General features: G+C 38.5%; 1 protein-coding gene across 1 annotated transcript in view; it reads left to right on the plus strand.

Moving 5' to 3' along the window:
• The window catches only part of ak5 (adenylate kinase 5), a 111,520-nt gene that overhangs the window by 8,836 nt on the left and 81,044 nt on the right, over window positions 1-21,640 (plus strand). The window contains exon 5 of the mRNA XM_085379049.1: window positions 5,841-5,954. Coding sequence (XP_085235175.1) covers window positions 5,841-5,954 — 114 coding nt within the window. The remainder of the gene's footprint in view (window positions 1-5,840; window positions 5,955-21,640) is intronic.

Raw genomic sequence — 21,640 nt, forward strand, 5'->3', positions numbered from 1 at the left:
TATACAATGTAGTACCATACATACTAATATTTATTTTCCAATGAGTCATTATGTTGCCTTTAGCTAAATTCACTCCTTTTTGTTAACCATAAAGCTGTTGAAAAGGAGCCTTTTTGAAGCAATTACATCATTAAGTAGACTTTAGGTGTTAAAGTGAGGCATGTTTATCCATTAAATTTTCAAGTGTCATTCACCAGCTTCACCTTCTTGTCCAAATATGAGCACTTTTGACTCCAGATAAACAAGACGGTGAAGTGACAATTTCTTGGCTTTAACCTGTAGTTCACAGTTATTGGGTAATGTCCCAGTGATCGCGTTCTCTACCCCTGTTTGTGTATCTGCAGAATCTGCAGGTGAAGGTAAAGCTTTGTGCCAAAGATTTCACTTTTATCAACATTTTTAGTTTAGTTTTCTACAGTTGTACTCATTGATCAGTGTGAAAGTTTACCTTGGTTATCCTTTGGATCTAGTGGAAGCCCAAAAACCTGACCATAATCCCAAAAAGCCGAGTCAGCAGAGAGTAGGTGAGCACAGGGCTTAGTCTAAACAAGCTACATTTGTTTCCTCATAAATCAATTACCTTTAGTGATATAAGCAACTTGTCTTGTGAAGACATGACATGGGATCAGGGTCCGATTAGTGGCAAAACTATTTATATATATAGAACAGACAGAGAACAAATAAAACAAGGATGCACAAACATTGTGGTACTTGTGTGGAAATACTCTGCTTGGGTTTCACTGTTTAACACAAAATGCAGAAGCACACTTTGATAAAGTACTTTTTCAGATGTTGGAGGTCTTACCAGGAAATGCACGCGCTCTCTTGTGGTTTTTAGGCTAGAGGAGTGATACCAGAGTTTGTGCCACGTGTTTTCCTGTATTAACCTCTGGGAAAAATAAGTATGTCACTAATGCTTCTGTGTATTAAGCTTTGGTTAAACATGAATATATTTTCTGTAACGATATAAAAGCAGCTATTAAGAGTTCATCTTTTGTATAAAATGATGAAACTCCCACTTTTCGGATGTACACAATGAAAACACCCAGACGAATGATCTATAAACTGTAATGTACTGGTTATATAGCACACTGAACAATTGTAACACAGACGCGAGCCCCCACCTGCTTAATGACGTACTTCTCAGGTTCTGTTGCGTCATGAATCACCTTCAGGAATCGCCTAGTTCATCATTTATCATCCCTTACTCGCACGTCTGGTAAGACATCGCTTCGCCGTGTCGCCATTCACTACATGTCAGTCCAGCAACCGATGAGATAAACAGCAACGTGGGCCAAACTGCAGACACATTAGATATGATAAAGTGACTTGCGGCTGTTAGGTATTTAATTTCCCACCATAATTAGTTTAGCAAAGCAGATTAGAATTTGGTTTCTTAATGATTCTGCATATAATGAAGGAGGCAAAAACGCTCCTGAGTGTGTAAGAAGGCTGTTATTCAGAAGCTTTAAACAAGAGCCCAGATGACAGTACTGTTTTTGTGCATACTCAAGGACTTCTTACTGATTCACAGCTGGTCTTTAGCGGTGTCTGAGGTCATGTGCATTTTTTCTCCCATTTTATTCCACATGAATTCAAAAGATTTATTAATTATAAATTATAATATTGCTTAAAGAAGAGTTTGGAGTCATTTTGATCATTTATCAGTGAGTCTTAGATTCAAGACGTCATGGAGTTTACTTTGAGAGTTGAGTATAAAGCCTTAGAAATGGAAGAAGTCATATGGCATGGGAGTGCATGGATTTGCTTTCATGAAAAGCAACAGATGAGAAGATGAATACCGCTGTCATGACTGAGAGTTAAACATAAAGCTGGAAGACTTACACTCACATTAACCATGTTTACCACAGACAAACCTTTGGGATACATAAAGTATATTTCTGCGCCTGTGGTCAGAAGGTTACATACACTCATTATAATAATTAGTTTGACAGCACTTTTTGGATTAACCAATACCCAGAACAATGGGAAAGTCCAAGGAGCTGAAGATCAAAGAGAACTATAGATTTACAAAATCTCTTGGAGCAATTTCTAAACGGGTCATCAAACAATTGTACATAAGTACAAGTTATTCAGATGTGTCACCACTTTGCCAAGATCTGGAAGATGACCCAAACTGACCCCTTCAGGTGAAAGCAAACACTTTTTGGGAACAGCTCAGGAACCATCCAAGTCTCAAGCTTTCCATGAACTGAAAACTGCCTTTGATACCAGCATCACTGTCCACGGGGAAGCACCATGAATAGGACATAAATGAATAGGCTGGATCTCAGGAGGATGTATATTGAGGCTGTATTATCGTTCCAAGTGAGAAAAAGAACAGTGCAAAGAAATCATTAAAAGTCCAAAATTACCCTGTCACTCATGGCCATATTGATTGTATGTTAACCTCTCTCATCTATCTTTTCTTAAAAATCTAAACTATTATAAAGGTTCAGTTGTTATTTGTTTCCAGGTCAAATGACTCCATGGGTATTCATCATTTCCAGCTTTCACCTCTGTCCTTTAATATTTGTGGCTTTTTTTTTTTTACTCTCCATTGCAAATTTCATTGGTCTCAGTTGAAGCAGCACTCAAATATTGTTCAGTCAACACTCAGTCTGAAAAAAGTTAAGTAAATATGAAAACTGTCAATGATCTTCTGCTTTTTGCACTTACTTATTAATTCTGATTTCTGGCATTTTAATCTCAATAAATCAGAAATAACTTGTCTACTAGGAGTACGAGTTCCGAGTGACTTTTATTAGTCGATTTACTGAGCAGAGATCTAAATACTATCTGTGCCTCACAGACACAACATGTCCTTTGGCATTATTGCTTTGATGGCCAACAGTAAATGAAAACTTCCAGCTTTTCCCACTGGACATTTGTTCTGTTAAATGTCATCTTTCAGCATGCAGGGTTAAAGGTTATATTTTAAATCAGATTACAGCCTTTTGCAAAACCAAACAAAGTAGTTTTCAGTGCACACATGGAGCACATAGCACGACCTTTTGGCTGAGAAACTTGTTCCTAACACCGTTGTCACTCTTCCAACTTATAAATACAGATTTTATTGCATGTTAAGTATTACTGCTTCCAAAGAGTGGCAGTATTTGATGTCCAGAAATCAGAAATGATTGGGTTTACCCACATTAAGATTCCTGCATGTACCATTTATAGCTAATTCTCCCCCAAAGGTAAAGAGTATGTAATTAGTTTGTTTGTCTGCGTAGCTCTTTGCTTCTTAGCAGTCTAGCATCTGGTTTTCGTGATATCATTTTCAAATTTTGTGTGATGGTAGATAACAGAAATAGGTCGAGCTGATTTCATTTTGGTGAAAATCAGGTCAAGGTCAAACCAATGTGAGACACAGTAAAAACTTTATATTACACACAGACTTCTATTTCTATTTATTTCTATTTTTTTTATATAACACTTTTAATTACAACAGTGGCGTTGACCAAAGTGCTGTACAAACATACAAATTACACAATAAAATAACACACAATAAAATAGCAATATCAATTAACATCAATGCCAAATAGCTAATAACAAATAAATAACTAAATAGCTCTCATGCAGTATTAAAAGCCAGTGAGTAGAAATGTGTTTTAAGACACACAGGGACAGAGAGGCAGGGTGTACCAGGGTGTACCCTGCCTCTCGCCCTTTGACAGCTGGGATAGGCTCCAGCTGTCAAAGGATAAGCGGAAGCGAATGGATGGATGGATGGATTTAAAAAGCTTGAGGGTAGGAGCCTGTCTAATGTGGAGAGGCAAATCATTAAACATTTTAGGCGCCACGACCGCAAATGCATGATCACCTCTAAGAACCAGCCTCGACCTTGGTGTGGCCAAGAATCTTGACCTCCACTGTTAATGACCAAGGTCAAAGTTGACCTAGAGAAAAATTCAATAAATAATATAGGCATGGAGAGGGCTGTACAACGCAATTTTTATTTTTTCAATACCACACCCAATGATGTCACAATGATGCAACAACATGCTGACATCAGCATGCTGACATCAGCATGTTGCAATAAAAACATCATAAAATATGAAAGTTTTAGTGTAGGCCTTGCCGTCTGGGGGAGTTGCGCTCTCTGAGTGCTCGTGTTTTGGTATAAAATGGTAGATTCAGGTGAGTTCACAAAATCACAGGTTGTTCATTAAAAGTATTTCTCTACCAAACTGCTGAAAGAACCACCGTATGGCTTCACTGTCTTGGAGCCATATGTCATTGGACTATAAAATATTGTCACCATTTTAAGAGAGACTGAGTAGAATTCAGGGGTATTTTAGTTTACTTTAGTTCTTTCTTCAAAGAAGGAATTATCTGTAATATTGGTTATAGTAGATCATTCCTTAAATGCACAGTAATAATGATCAATTCACTTTGCTGTTGTACATCAACAGATGCAATGGACATCCATCTGTATAGAGGACTTTATAATTGTTTTTCTTTTATCCTGTTCCCCAATAATGTTCTTCCAGCTTTAATGTTTCAGGAGCTATTTCTGTGCTGCAGTGCATTGTGGTAAAAGAATCTCCTAAAGTTAGACGAGCTAAAATGGTTTGTTTCACAAAGTGGCTGCACCAAGGGACTGCACCAAAAGCCAGTACAAGATTAATGATGATTAATTTGAACTGTGAAACATGCACAGCTACTCCAGTCACATCCAAGAATGAAAATATGGGGCTGGAAATGAGAATAATAGGTCCACTTTAAACTAGTTAGAAATCACTCTCCATTAGCTACACGGTGCACTGTGATGAATGCATGCACTAGTTCCACCAAAAATAGACAAACGAGGTGTCTCTTACCATGTAATTGACATGTTGGAAACACTATAATAAAATGCGTGACATTTGATGGATGTGGAAATTCTAATCATGCAACACCAGATCTGTTAGTGAGCACGGAATGAGAAACATTTATTTGAAATCTCAGTCTATTCTGCACTATTTAGAAAGCTACTCAGAGTCTGCCGTGTATATTGCAAATAACAAATGGCTGAACAGAAGTAATTTTGCATACGGAGTCTGTGCAGCTGCAGGTGAGTTGTTTGATGCTTCGCGTTCCTGTGAGAGCTCTGCTGCGAGACGTGCAGCGGCTCAGAGGGCTTTTCTTAGATCAGATTCTCTGAGTTAGTCTTACAAGCATACATTAATCTGGTTTATGGAATCTAGATTAGGTTTATCTCTGCGTAGTCTGTCAGGCTGCCGCTCACACTCTGCAGTCAGAGAGAAATTAAATGTCTGTGTTGTTCATGTTATTTTTAGTTCTGAGCATTGCTCATGTATCTCTGTCGTATCATGTGGTGCATTCTGCCTGGAGAAATACGTTCAAACATGTTGACCTCCTCCAGCCAAGAGGAAGCAAGTGATGCTAAAAGATGCTGGCACGCTCTGACCTCAGGACCTCTCAACAGAGTCATTCAGCTGCATTCAGAAATATTAAACAACAGCTGGATGAACAGATGAATGATATAGTGGATTTTTCATTCACCGTATTTATGGCTCCAAATCAGATACCCTTCATTATTTGTCAGATTTACAGTGCTACACAAGAAACTGCAAAAGCCATTGATAAAATTAATCTTTTTATCTCTGAATTATAATCACAACCGTAAATTGTATAACTCTGTAATTGCAATGTCTTTCTCTTCACTGAGAAAACGGCCCCCACTATTTGGCATCTCAGATGTGAGTGTAGTTAAATATGCTTTTGGACACCAAGACAGTGGCTAATTACTCAGTTTATTGATTAAAAATCTAATGAGCTCCCTGCACCAAGTGATGAAAATTATGAATCATGTTGCTTTTGATGATTTGCAGGAGACGACAATAACTGAGATAAAGCAGAAGATTATGAAGATCCCGGATGCTAACGGTATCGTCATAGATGGGTTCCCTCGGGACGTCGGACAGGCCCTGTCCTTTGAGGACCAGGTGAGTCTCATTTATCCTCTAATGCACGAATGTCCAAATTATTTTACATTGTGGGCCAGACCAGTAAAACTCCTCTTACTATCAGTGTAATTAGGCTTAACTACACATTTAATCCCTGAGTTATTTTTACATAAGAAAAAGAAAGAGCAATTTCAGCAGTGCATCTTTTTTTCTTCATGATAAAGAAATGCTGCTGCAGTAACTGAATAATTCTGTCAGCATGACTCTTTTGGCTAAAGCTGTTAGAAATACATGTGTAAATTTAAAGAAAAGGTTCTGTTGGCTTAATGCAGAGGCTGTTCTTCACATTTTCCAAAGGCGTCCAGTGGGCCAGCTTGGAGTCTTTGCCAAGCGAATTCTGGCCCTTGAGCCTTATGTTTGACACCCTTTTCTATTGCTTTGTTCATCCTGGGCTCAGATGCTGTTTTCATGTTTATAACTTAAGTCATTTTACATAAATCTTAATTTTGCAGCCTTTAGGCTTAAACTATCTGTCACATCTAATCTGCAAACATAAAGAGTATTTTCTGTGTTTGGAGATTTGCTAAACAATTTTATATTTCTTTGAGTTATGAAAATTGCTTTCATGTTTCATTGACTCTATATATAAAAGAGTCACTTTGTCTCATGTGCAGTACACAACAACCCTTTCATACCTGCTGTGTTTAATCGCACAAGGGGCATTTTATCTTTATACTGTGTGCGAACTGTGTAAGTTATCGGCTAATGACAGCAAGCTTGGTTGGCAAGCTGTATCCACAGACTTTCTGGCAGACGCCTTCTCATTAGCACTAAGCAACAGACTGAAAAATATTAGAATACCATACACCAAAACTAGAGCACAAACTTCTTGAGGGTCTGTTAGTGGGGGTGGGTAACATAGCCTCAAAATGATATAATATTTGAGCAATACAGGAAAGGAAATACTGAAAAATGTTTTATTAATGATTGCAGCTTGCAGTCAGCAGCATTTATAAGTATAAGTGAACGAAGGGCATTTTCCATCCTTCTTTTCTAATGAGCTACAGTCACTGATGACACGCTTCCTAATTTGAAGTGCAAGTCTATTGAAACAAGATGCCAGCAGCCGCAGTTGCGTTGTTATAAAGCAGGAGTAGTGACACAGCGGCACACCATGGGTCAAATGTAGCTCATAAGTAGCTCGGTGTTATTTTCCCCAAATATATTAAAATAAAGGATCGAATAGCATGGATTTTTTTATTCATTTATTTGCCCCAGTGGGGAAATTTGATTGCACTTCATATGACATTTGTATGCATTAACATAAGACAAAATGTTGCCTACAATATACAGAGATTTTCACTCCCGATTGGGCAACCTATGTATTGCTCATGTTCAGCCGTTTGATGGTTCGAGCAGTAAAAGACAGTTTTGGCCAGTTTATTTGTGAACAAGGGGTGAAAACTGTGCTTCTGTTTAACAGCTTAAGTAATTCAACCCTGTATCTCGTGACATGATAAAATAGAAAAATATTTTCCACCTGGGATGTTTTATCTTGGGTCGAGCTTTTTAACCAGTTTCTTAAAGTCCTGCTTTTCTTGCTCTTATACGTGTCCGTGGTCGCCCTTCTGGTGTGCACACTAGCGAACGTAAAAGCATGCTGCAATATCACATTGTTATATCACATAAAAATGTATACTGGTATTAATACAGAATAAATAATGGTTAAGAACACATTAGTTCAGTTTATTTGTCACATATTTGCATTAATCTTACTGTGAAACAAACCAACACTATAAACTCATTCGAGAGAGTCAGTTCAGTGATGCAAATTAGGTAAAGTGAAAAAACTCTAAGCCTTAACCCTTTATCGCCCAAGTATTACACAGGGTGCCTGGGTGTATTTTCTAATTTTGACTAATTAAAATTACAAAATAATAATAATTCTCATCTTTCACGAACCATTTAGATTTTTACCTCTGGGCTAAAATGGCTGAGGAGTTACAGCAATGTGAAGTGCACATGGTAAAACAGGTCAAGCAGCAGTATCTTGTGAATGCTTTGTGCTGCTGTGATACATCAAATATCCCCATAAAGTTTGATTAGATTAGATACAAAGATTAAAACTGTTTCTTCCACCAGTTTGTAAAACATTTATTTCATATGTAAAGTTTAAAAAATATATGTATTATTAAATTACTCAATTTTACTGAAAGCATCAAGTGGTCATTTGAGGAACTGCAGTGTTTGGTTCTTCCTCGGCGGTGTTGTGATTAGTGCCTGTAATCAAATGACACATTTTTTTTATTAAATAACTAATTACAATTACATCTGTTTGGTAATTTAACTGCGCACATCACCATTGCTATTTTATTGTCTTGATTCAAATTTCAAGATTTCTATTCCTAACTCTACTGTAGATGGGACAACATTATATTTCTATGTTTTTCCTTTGTTTCAGTCTGTGACTAACAGGCACACATGCTCCACCAGATGAGTTTCAAAGTCACTGTGTTTATTTTGTCAGGGAGACACAGTGAAAATTGTTGTCTGTGTGTTTGACACACACACAAAGAGCCATTCAAGTAGGCACCTGCTACAAGCCAAGTATGTAAATGAGCTGGTTGTTCTCGACACACCGACCGTTTCCTGTCTAGTTCATCTCCAGCACTAAAAGAGCTGAGCGTATCATGGCTTAGTGGTTTGAGTAAATCTACGTCAGTTTGATATGCTAAATATCAGGAGCTACACAGCGACAACAGGCCATTATGAGGGTTTTTAAGACTTAAATATTTAAGTTGTCGCATCCAAATTAGCATTCTTCCAATTGCCTTTGATTAAAGTTTATTTTTGCAACAATTTTGCATTAGAAAGCTGCATATGACAAAAGTCAAACTGAAATCCTCTTCAGGTTTCGATGACAGTTATTGTTCGTATTTCATAATTTGTTAAAAGTGGATAAGTGGATGCTTCTGGTAACAACTTTAATGGTGCATTGACGTCATTGGTGTGGGAATTTAATGTTGAGGCACAGACTCTTTTCGGGCTCTTTTCATTAAACTCTAATATGGCAGAAATATCTAAGTTAGCAGGTAAATTGTTCACTAAGAATATTATGACTGGGTCCTTTACAGGAGTGCAATTTACTTATTTTGCTGCAATCTAAGGCAAATTGTTGGGTCTGTGTTTCCACAAGCCCCGCTAATTCTAGAGACTTATTCATCATGAAGAAAACAAGACAGTCGATCGATCATTTGCGCAAGGGAGTCCTCGTCTGTGTCCACCACGAAAATGACCCCGACGACGGCCTCCTCTCGCTGCCTTTTATTGAGAGACAGTTCACACAAAACACATCACAGCAAAGCAACGCCCACATGGTTCTAAGACAAGGCATTGTATGTATATGTGTGAACTTCTGTAAGAATGTGTGTGTGTGTGTGTGTGTGTGTGTGTGTGTGTGTGTGTGTGTGTGTGTGTGTGTGTGTGTGTGTGTGTGTTATGTGAGAATGTGTGTGTGCGTGTGTGTGTGTGTGTAAGAATGTGTGTGTGTTACCTCCTGCTGACCAAAGGGTCATAAAAGCAGGAAGCTTACATCAAAAAGCACAAGGATGTGTCTGTAATAAAAGACTACAGCCCCCCACCCAGAACCTGGAGAATCTGGGGAGGGGGACAGTAAAATTCCTTTCATCCCACAGTTAAACAATGTAGAGATGGATGGTAAGCATAGAAATGACAACATTTAACAATTTACTCTAAGACAAATTAAGGGTTTTTTAAGTTGAATTTTTCTTATGTTTTGCTTCTTTTTTTTTTACCCTGAAGCCTGCAAACACTGAAAGATGTTTGATGTCATCTGTTCTTTTACTACATTCCCATCATTATTTTTCATTTATGGTGTTGTAGTACTTGTTGAGCTGATGGCAAATGCTGTAGTCTGATTATTGCACTCCATGTGATAGAATTATGGGAGGCTAGTTGGCATTAGTTATTTTTCTCAGGTCCAGTTTATTGGTGCTTCCTTTTCCTGCCTTTCTGCCTCTCTCCAGTTTTATGAAATTCTTGCTGAGAGGCAGAGTTCAATGTTAAAGAGATCAGTTTTTAAAGGTACTGATTGAACTAATTTGTGTAATTTTTATTTTCTCTTTGATTATTAAAACAGTAAAAAAAAAAATCATTCAAAATACAACCAGTCAGTGTGTCTACAGAGTCTGCCTTTTTGCTTGTCCCCCACCTAGTGTTTGATATTTGACATTATCACAGACCTCAAGTTCACACCAGGCCCTATCAAGCTTCTGATCAGCTATTTACCATTTTGCTGTCCTGCCACTGTTCAATGTTCTTCAAATGAACAGGTAACAGCTCACTGAGCAGGAACTCTGAAGACGTTCTGACTGGCAGACTGGTTCATGGTCTCTGCATTATCAAGCATCTGACCAAAGTAGGAAGTTGATGATGTTTTTTTTGGCTTTATCTTCTAGAAACTGCAGTACTTAAAGAAGGAATTTTTATGGGAAGTCACAAAATGCTTTGAAAAGCCATTCATCCATCTTCTTCCACTTATCCAATTCTGGCGCTGGAGTCTATCCCAGGGTGAGACAGGGTATATACCCTACAGAGGTTACCAGTTTATTGCAAACACATAGAGACAGACAACCATTCATAATCACATTCACACCTACATCCAACTTACAATAATCAACTAACCTGACCCTACGCTCTCTAAACTGCATCCAAAGTACCCGGAGAGAACCCACACACACACAGGGAGACACCAGACTGGATTCGAACCCAGAACCTTCTTGCTTGTGAGGCTTACAGCCACACCACCATGCTGTTCCCTTTTTGAAAACATCAGGTTTGATATGAAGATGATAAATAGTACAAATATTCTGGAAACACGGACGCTGGGATACAGCTTGTGTATGCTTTTTTTTCCTCTGAGCTTCTAAAGGAAAGTCCGGCTCTACAGCTGAGTGGCCAATTGTGTGTCACAAAACAGTCGATTGCTTTTAGTGGGACTAATGCTCTCAATCACTATTAAACTCACTTAAGATTTATCAGCTTTTTAATAAGCGCTGAGTGACTTTTAGAGCCGTTTAGGGCCTTTTGAGGTCAGTAGAAGATAATCCTGACCTTGTAATGTCAGCAATTTTAGCTGCATTACAGGGAACAAGACGGAAGGACAGCAGACTTTCAAGTCCTACTTGGAAAGGATTAACATTTCAAGAAGACATTTTACAAAAAAAGAATGATTAAAGTCTCCCCTTGTCACCACCAAGTCAGTATATCACACAAGAATATGTTAATTTTGTTCATTTATTTTATTACTTTGTTGGGCCATAAAACATGAGAAAAACACCAAACACAAGATCCTGCAGCTTCATGTCACATTCTATTATTATTCTGTTTCAGATCGATGATGGTTCAGCTGGACTCTGAATGCAATACTTATTGTGAACTTTGGTTTATGTAGATTGATTCGGAACAGGCAAGACCAGATTTGCAATTCCTGCTCATTTATTTTACAGTATTATTACAAACAGATTGCATATAATTGCCAGCTTGACCCCATTCAGTAGGAAACTGACTAATGATAGACTGATTTCAACTTAATGCCGTTTTATTGCTGTGTTGATGCATGATGCAAGTTATGTGATCAACAGATCAATAAGTTGACCTTGAAGTCCTTGGTGGATGTAAGGCAAATTTTAATGGATTGTTAGCATGACCCCGCTCTACTCATCTTCAAAGTTTTATCAGAATTACTTTAAAACTTTTCAAGCTATCGTGTCAACAGTTACACACACCCACACATGCAAACACTACCAAAAACATTACCTCCTTCTCAAAGGTTATGTTTTTATTGGATGTACCATGAAGATACTCAATGCACCTGAACACCACTTTTAATTAAAAAAAACTTTTTGGCCTTTCTATCAAACATTTTACCGCAAATTTAATACATAAGGCAACCTTTTTTTTTCTTGTTGGTGCTGGAAATATTTTTTGACAATTTATGGAAAAACTGTGAGGTCTGAACAATTCTCACAGTGTGATTTGTTATTTGTCCAGCAACAACTCTGCTGTACCTTTGGACATAAGATTGCACCAAAAGGTGTTTCACCAGGTTTGATGATCAGTGCAGCAGCAAGTGCCTCAATCAATGACAGTATGTGCTGTCGGTGTGTCACGTAAGGAAGCTGTGATGCAGCCTGTGAATATTCTGTAACTATCAAACAGCGTTGGTACTCTCTACAAAACTGCAGCTCCACTGTGGCACAGAATGGTTGATTAAATTTGTGTTTTTTGGGCTCCTGCAGGGAAAACCAGATGGGACTCTTTTGAAAGCGGCACTTACTGAAAGATAGTGTGGAGCTTTATCTCGTCATCTTTCCAGTCAACACATCCAAATGGCTTGTCATTGTAGACAGCCACAGCCAGTCATGTGGCTCTACAGAGGCTGTTCTCTTCAGTTAGGGTAACAAATGGTCCAAAAGACCATTTCTGTCTCTGGAACTATGTTTTCCTATTGCCTTTTTTTGTATGCAGACACGCAAGGAAACGTGCTTCATACACACTGAAATATGCAAAATTGTATTTACATGTACAGTGAAATAAACAGGCAAATGCATAAAATTGCAAAGAGGTCAAAGCATGAAAGTGCATGAACGCACATGGTTGTGACACACAACAAATGTGCATTAGCACATGAGTGCATGCAAAAAGATATAACCTATAAATACAGAAGAAAGAGATAACCATACTTAATATATGAAAACATGCTTACATGAAGTCGAGCACAAACCAAAACAGTTTTTATTTTGTCATCCCAGACGTCACCGTTTCTGTTTTCAGTTGCATGGCATTAGTCACAGTGGGAAACTTACTGTAGTTTAGTTATACATGATGTTATGATACTTTAAAATAGCTCATTAGGAATTAGTTAGAAAATGCTCTGTATATATATCTATATACGAATCATCACTGCTTACATATATACTAATCTTCAACTGTGTATTTTTGCTACTCATCAGCGATAAATGATTAGGTCGGCCATGGCGCTCTTTAAATTCCTTAGTAACGACTGTAATATAAGAAGTGATCCACAGCTTTTTCTTTCTGCAGCCAGCTGTGCAGAAAGTATCGTAGAAGCATCTTAGATGCTTTAAATATGCACCAGTCAGCCACAACTTTGAAATTGTCCTGGGCGACGCATGGAGACAGGACCTGGGTAGCGGCTAAATCAGATTGGGATCTGGCAAGTTTCAAGGCTGTGTCAAAGCTTTGAGCTCTTTGTGGATTTCTGCACTGTCTCAAGATGTATTTCCCCACTGGGGGAGACTGTGGAGTGAGGAACTCGTCTGGGGTATACGGTATGTGAAAGTAAATTTCAAACAAATGCCAGAACCCAAGGTTTCTCAGCAGAGCGTTGTAATGAGATAGTGTTATTCATTGCACTATTTTATATTACTTTAATTTCGTTCAGGTCACAGATTAACATACAATTTAGTTTTGTTTTATATATTTAACTTTAACCTGAAAGTCCCTTAAGATCTTTTTCTTTTTTTTATCACAAGAGAACAACATTTCCACAGTTATAATAAGATGATTTTCCAAGTATGCCAGATTTATTGAACAACAAGCATTCAGGCATTGTGAGGGGTTTCTGTGGGCCCATCACAGTAACCACTGTGGATATGTAACCCACTCGAATGTCTTTGTTATATCCTCTTGCCACTCTGGTTTTTGTACCCTCTCTCCCTGTTGATGTGAAGAGGCCAAGTTTGGGTGTAATAATAGCTCATAATGAGGTTGCTGTCGTCTCCCCGGTCCGCTGCGCCTGACAGCAGATTCCACTCAGTACGTGCTCCCTGTCTGAAAGCTGCCTGAGGAAACAAAACACATAAACAAGAGGATACATGTGGCTGGCTCGTGTAGAGAATCAGTGCTAACCAGGCAACACCCACCCAATCACATACTCCTCCCTTCTTTGATACACCTCAAAGCTGAGCTATAAGTGTGTTTCCAGCTGTTCCAAACATGGAGCAGATCACATCTGCTAATGTGTAAACAATTCAATAAACTCACAGTCACTGGCTAACTCATCTATGTTGCCACACATTTGTGTGTTAATAGGCATTTTCACATTCACGGCCCGGAAGTCGTATAAATCACCGCTTTTCATAAGCAGCAGTCTCTGAAATTCAGTTAAGCTGATTCAATTTTTTTTATTGTCAGAATGTTATTTAAGTGTCATTTAAAATAGCTTACAGCGGTTTGTAAAGGGGCACTGCTGTTAGATCAGGACTAGAGAAAGTCTACTGGATGTTACATAAGGTAGATATCCATGCAGCTTTGTTTATAAGTGTGTCTTAGCAACCGCTCAGAAACAGTTCATAAAGTCATTAATGATTGGATGTGAGATGATGACCACCTAGATATTAATGCAAGCATGCGGCAGGCCTGGGGTATACAATAACCAGTATTTGTTTTAAGGCTTGAAGCTTTTATTGTTATGATCAGCGACCAGACTACAAGCCAATTCAATTAACTTCTCAACTGCATTTAAGGTGTTTCTATTTTTCTTAAAGATTTAAATATAGCTGATTGTACTACAAGGCTGCCCAAGAATTCTATAGTCCACTTTTCAAGAGTAAAATTTCTTAGTATTTCATTTGAATCCTATTTAACACTTATTAGCAGGTGTCTATTAGTGCAGTGGATCTGTATGGTCTAGGGATGGACTCCACCCACTTGTCTAAATCTAGTCTCTTCTTGCCAGTAGGGATGTTTCACTAGCAAGAACCCCAACCCAAAATATGAATGATACTCATTTATTGATGAGCTACAGGAGAGGGTAAAGTATGGCAGAGGTCTAACTGAAAATCTGTAGTGGCTCCCAGCCTGGCAAATTTCCCGATATGTCTCAGAGAGGCTGACAAAAAGGGGGAAAGTGAAGGAAGGGTGAGGCATACAAATGAGAACAAATGGGTTTGTGGTGCAATGAGTTTACAGGAATTAATGTTTGAGGTTTGGTGCACTCTGGTTTGTTTCCCCTTGACTCTAAAGAGAATGATAGTCTATAAAATGAACCAATGTTATTTAGTTAGATCATAGATCAACAAGCTGACAGACTGAATAGATGCCTCTTTGCAACCAGAGGAGTCACCGCCTTCTGAATTAAAAAGAATGCAGGTTTACGGCACTTCTGACTTCACTTTTCAGACATGGAACCTTTTTATGTTAAACAATGAATCATATTTCCTCGAAGGTGTTCCTTTAGGTCTACCCTTCTGTGGACTGTTTATGGGATCAACTCGAGGATGTCATTTTTTATACATTACAACTTTTTACACTGAAAGAAAAAAATAATGGTGCCTTTCATCAGAATCAGAACACACTATTAATCCGGAAGGAAATTATGTGGTTACAGTTGCTCCAAGACAATGAGTACAGCAACAAACTGAATTAAATAAAAAAATATATTTCAAAATTACAAAATATAAGAAATAGCTCTAATATATACAAACAGCTCACTTATAAATATCCAGAATATTACAAAGATTAAATATACATTATTGAAATTTTACTCTAAACTGTAAATCTATGCATTAGATGGGGGAGTTGTACAGGGAGAGGGCCACAGGCAAGAATGATTTCCTGTGTCGTTCAGTGGTGCATTTGACTTAAGGGAGTCCAGTTCCATCCCCACAACATCAGTGAAAACTTCTTAAGCCAGCAGGTCTCTGTCCAATGGCTGAAGTCTGTGGTGTAGAGGGTGAAGAGGAAAGGGGAGAGGACGGTCCCTTGTGGTGCCTCTATGTTGCTGATCACCTTATCAGACACACAATGTTGAAGACACACAAATTGTGGTCTTCCTGTCAGGTAATCAACAATCCAAGACACAAGAAAGGCATCCACCTGCATCGCTGTCAGCTTATCACCCAGGAGTGTTGGCCTGATGGTATGAATGCACTGGAAAAGTCAAAAAACGTGACCCTCACAGTGCTCGCCGGCTTCCCCAGATGGTCGTAGACACGATTGAGCAGGTAGATGATGGCGTCCTCAGCTCCGAGACGGGGCTGGTAAGTGAACTGAAGGGGATCCTGATGTGACCTGACAATAGGTCAGAGTTGGATAAGGATGAGTCTTTCCAGGGTCTTCATGAGATGGGAAGTCAGTGCCACAGGTCTGTAATCCTGGGAGACACTGGTGCAGGATACCGCATGGATTTTTTTCTTTTTTTCTAAATCAACAAATATATAGCTGAGTTTCCAGTTGCCTTTTCAGCATCTTTACATAACTTATTTGGCATCATTCAGTGGTCACATCAGAGCACAATGTAACTCACATGTCATGTGCAGCAGTTAACTATGACATCTGGGAGCAGCAGGCAGTTTGTAGCCAGTTTGTTGGAAGTGTTTAAGCTGTCTGTGAGTAGATGCACACACTCAAGTGTTTCAGTTAAACTTCAGTTTAGATTGCAATAACCTCATATTAATAAGAGTAATATTGGATGATGTTTAAGCATATTTGGATACTATTGCTATATTATTATTCTTGAGTTGATCCTACCTTGGGTTCCCAGCATTCTGCTTGGCTTAAAAGCAAGAATGTAAATATTATGTTTAATGCTCTAAATTAATAAATGGAAACATCCATGATAGTTTCTGTGTAATAAGCAGTAAACAGCTGGAAAATGCAAAACCGCCAGTTTCTATTTACCATGTAATAACCTATTAAAGCAAACTTTAATGTTTGACAATTACCTGGAAATACCTGTGGTATTTCTGTGTATTCTGGTTTGCTTTTAAGCAAAGCAGAATGCTGGGAACCTAATGTAGGAATTATTCAAACAATATAATATAGTACTACTATCCAAATATGCCAAACACAGAGAGAGAGGGAACCATTCACACTCACACTAATCACTTATTAACCTAACCCCACTAACGTCTTTGGACTCTGGTAGGAAGAAAGTGGAATTTAGTACCTTCTTACTATGAGGCAACAGTGTTAACCTGCTTCTTTTTTTTGTTGCATGGGGCAGCACGGTAGGGCATTGGTGCCCTACCGTGCTGCCCCATGCAACAAAAAAAAAGGACTTTGTCAGACACTTTCCAGATGGTGTTGTAAAGTACTAACAGTAGTTTTGAGGCGTCACGATGCGGCTCAACTTGTTTTACATTACAGTGCAGTACCACCTAATGTGGTAGTACTCCATGCGGCTGAACGTCCCATGATGTCCTTTGTATATGAACGTCCGAAGAAATATTTTGAAAGATGATCAGAAAACCTAGAGAACTCAAGACCACAAAGATGCTACCTAAGACTTCTACATATAGACATGGGCAAAACGTGGACAATATATGAAGGAGTATTTTGTATGGTAAAAGATGTACATAGGTATTATATTATTTAGTTAAACCATGACATCTAATTATTAACTGTTTATTTTATCTCAAAGATTACAAAATAGATATCCCCAAATTATTTTTTTTATCTCAAGAACAATTCAAAAACCGGATCTGTCAGCTGCGAACGTCTGCTGGATATCTTCACAATCGAGTGGCTAAAAATGTTTTTTATTTATTACATTCTTCCCTTAAAGAATATTTTCCCTCTGCCAGTACTATACAGCTACACCTAAAACTGCTGTAAAAGACTTATGCAAGCCGTTGTATCATGCTGCTGCTAAACGTCCCTGTGAGGCTGCTGAAGATTCGAAACTCTTTATAATCATTAGCAGCACAGCACTTCTAGACCAAGAGGGCTTAAAAAGAGAGAAGAGAGGAAAAAGGTTTACTTACTGAAAGAGACTGCTGTGATTAAAGATGAAGGAGGAGGACGTAGAGCAAGTTACGCACTCAGTTACAAAGCCACAGAGAGCCTGGAGACTCCAGCAGTTCGGATTGGTGAGGCAGGTAGTTTTAGCTCACAGACACAGATATTGATAAAATGACTGCCTAACAAACAATTTAACCCAGTGAGAGTTGTCGACAGCAAGGATTTACATGAATGTTGTGTGAAAAATATGAACCAATAGTAGAGGTGAGTGTGTTTACATGGACATGGCTATTTCGGGAGTCAAATACAGGATATGGTCTAGGACTAAAAAACACACGTCTCTTACGATAAACAAAGAGCTGTTTAGTTATCGCTCTTTCTGTGCTTGATACTGTAATCGTACGCCTGAAACTGTGTACTTGATCGATGATTCGCCAATCTGATATCATCTTTTACCCTCTCTTAAAAAACTCAACTCGCAATAGTAGATTTTTTTGGACACTGAGGTTCACAAACTAAGCCTATTAAGGTTATACGAATTGTCTGAAGCAATCCATATAGCGCCCCTCCCTTCGAGACCGTCTTCCCCTTACGATCAATTTTAATTGGCTGCCACTCATAAATAGAAGGTTGGAACAGCAGGTGGGAGGGGCTTCTGCACTCACAGCCAAACCCGTTCTCACTCCCAAAGCGTAACATTTTACGCTAGGTGACAAATCGTCACCATATTACGTTTTCGGCTACCCACCACGTTCCTAAATGACGACCTCGGAAAAAAGAGGAAATATGAGAACCGTCTGGACTGAATCTACACATGTTCGCTCTTTTTATTCAAATCGCTTAGAAACACGCTATTTAACTTCATTAAAGTCCTGGTTAAGGTCAGGAATAAGGTTATGGTCAGGGCTAGGGATAAGGTTAGGTTTAGGGCTGGAATACAGGGCTGGAACATCTATTACCGCGGAAGCGTCATTGCACTGGATCCCAGCCATAACCCGCCGCGTACCATAAGAACGCCGAAGGTCTCCTTTCGCGTTCCTCAGGAACGCCGCGGGACGTGACAAAACGTCGACATGTTACGCCTCGGGAGTGAGAACGCTCTGAAACAGCAGTGGGGAAACGACTGTCTGAAACCTTATGTTTAAAGCAGCCTGAAGTCTGAGCTCTTGGTTTACAGGGATTATCTGCACAAATACTGATCTCGTTATTTGAGACATTGCACACATTTAATATGAGTATCTGTAAACTTTGATTACGTTTGATCTGGTTGTAAAGAGACCTTCAAAGAGATAAAATTGACTCTGATACTTTCAGACAGGCTCAGTGCTGCTTTGAGCTTCATATTCTGAAAGGTTCAGCACTTTATTTTCAGATCCCACATTGCCTGGGAGCCTGTGAGCTTGGGGACAACTGAGTGATCCTCTGAGGGCCTGCAGCATCCATTTTCATTACTCACCCCATGCTGCTACTTTGCCCTTTTCAGCATCACAGCAGCCATTTATGGGCATCTCCTCTGGGCCACCACAGCAACCCTGCTCTCTTTATAGCCGCCCAGAGAGACCATCTATCCCTTCATCAAGCCATTTAGCAAATACTCCTATTGAGTATGAAAGTGCCAGTCTCTTTATTTGCCACTGTCAGTTGGCTAGGAGAGGTCCCTAAATCCAAAACACACACATCTACCTATTTATCAGCTTTGGTTTGAAATAGTCATGGAACATCAATCACAATTTTGGGTGTCTACCGTAAGTCTCTGATTGTTTATCGATCAGTTTCCTGCATGAATCTTGTCTCGTAAATCCATACTCATGCATCATACCGGGTATTTAAAAAGTGCAAAAAGAGCAGCAGCTACACTGCAGTAAGTGCTCGTTCTTATAAAAACAACAGAGAGAAACTCAACTTTCTGCTCTGAGAATAATTAATTTCTGCGTATTACAAATGCGCATTTCTTTATCTTCCTCCTCCTGCAAGACAGAGACTTCCCTGGTCTAAGGGGAAGTAAAAGAAAAAAAACCTAACAGTAACGTTATGTAATTGTTCTTTTAGCAAGCTTACACCGCTCTCTTCATCCGCAGCAAGAAAAAAAAAAATCTATTTGTTTTCTGTGAATTTCCATCTAGACACATAACCACTGTGAATATGCAAGATAAGTGGGTGGGTGACATTTACAGAATCTGCACAGGTTACAGTTAAAGACTGAAGTTTCTTCTTTGTTGGCATTATAGTTTTCTGTGTGACTCTGGGACAAAATCAAAGAATACGATTTTCAAAAGGAATCTCACTGCTGGTTATGAACCAGGTTAATGGTTGCAGAAATCATCTTTTAAATAAAAGCACAAGTACTTTTGACAGCTTTCTGTTCTATCCCAGTAACAGATTGATTAGTTGAACTCTTTGTTTATTGTCTATTAAAAAAATCTTAAGGAAAAGTGTCCAATGTTTGATATTTCATGGGTCTCAAGAATTAGATTTTGCTGCCATTATTGGTCTTGTATACACTCATCTGTGTACGATGACCTGCAAAAATTCAAATTAAGCATGAGAATGAGGAAGAAATGTAAATAAATGACTTTGAATGTGGTTGCTGGTGCTGGACAGGCTGGTCTGAGCATTTCAAAAAATGCTGATACACCGGACACAACCATGTCTGGGGTTTAAAGAGGATGGTCTGATAAAGAGCAGCAGTTCTCTGTGTAGAATATCATCTCTGAACTTGTAGTTAGTCAAACTTTTAAGCAGATGGACTGCAGCAGAAGAAGACCACACCTTGTTCTACTCTTATCAGCTAACAGGAAACTCACACAGCTTCAGCAAAACTAGACAACAAAAACCTAAAAACAAGGCCTGGTCTGTTAAGTCTTGATTTTACAAAGCTCAGTTCATCTCAAGATAGTTTCTTAAATATGACAATGAGTTCACTGTACTCAAATGGACTCCATAGTCACCAGTATCAGTATTATTTTTACAGCACCAAATCATAATAACAGTTGCCTCAAGGTGCTTTAAATTATACTCAGTCCAGTACATTCTAATAAGGTGTACTAAAGTGCCCAATTTGTAAATATAATGAAGGGTGTTTCAAACACACATGCAGTAATTAGAATTTTGTAACTCTTGATTGGACATGAGACGTTTAAAGACAACCACAATGTTCTTAGTTGGCATAATTTATTGTGCTTTATAGACCAATTATCCAATGAATCAAGGAAATAACTGCAAGACTCAGTATAACAATAAAAATTAATGTTAACTGAGGTTCAGCAGAATACACTCAATGAAAAATTAAAGGATTAGCCCATTATGCAATTAGTTAAATAAAAGGAAATGAAACTGCAACTATCTTCAATTCATCATTTTTAAAGAAAATAAAATGCCAGCTTTAGTGTTCCTGGAAAATCTTTTGGGTTTTTACTTGAGATTCTGTTGGACAGCTTACTCGTTTTGGTGACTTTTATAGACCGAGTGATTCAGCTGCAATCGGTTGCCATCCTCCAGTTTCTACAGTATATATGGTGACATTTATTTAAACTATGCAGTCTTGTTCTATTCATTTAGACAGGTTAGAAAGCTCCTGGAGACGTCAAAGATTTAAAATTTGTTCCTCTCCATGAGAGATGCAGGGCGGATGGAGAGGAAACCACCCGAGAACAATTGGGTCTATACAGACAGATGGAGACGCCTGATAGTCTACAGCTACATATGTTTAGAAAGGAAGAGGAGAATGAAATTAACTCAAGGCAGCCAAGTTCACTCTGGACTGGAGCCCGTATTCAACTGTTTCTTTGTGTAAGGCAGTATTATGTGAAAAAGTATGAAACAAGATTTTTCATTTAAATGAATCAGTTTCTTATCTCAATAAACCAGAAACAAAACCTAATAAAATGGCACACAAATCCAATCACAACAAACAAACAAAAATCCTTAAATGCTAAAAC

Source organism: Diplotaxodon limnothrissa, linkage group LG18 (assembly GCF_057381915.1).
Source record: "Diplotaxodon limnothrissa isolate DT_005_m linkage group LG18, D_limnothrissa_male_GT1.1, whole genome shotgun sequence".
Classification (NCBI taxonomy): Eukaryota; Metazoa; Chordata; class Actinopteri; order Cichliformes; family Cichlidae; genus Diplotaxodon; species Diplotaxodon limnothrissa.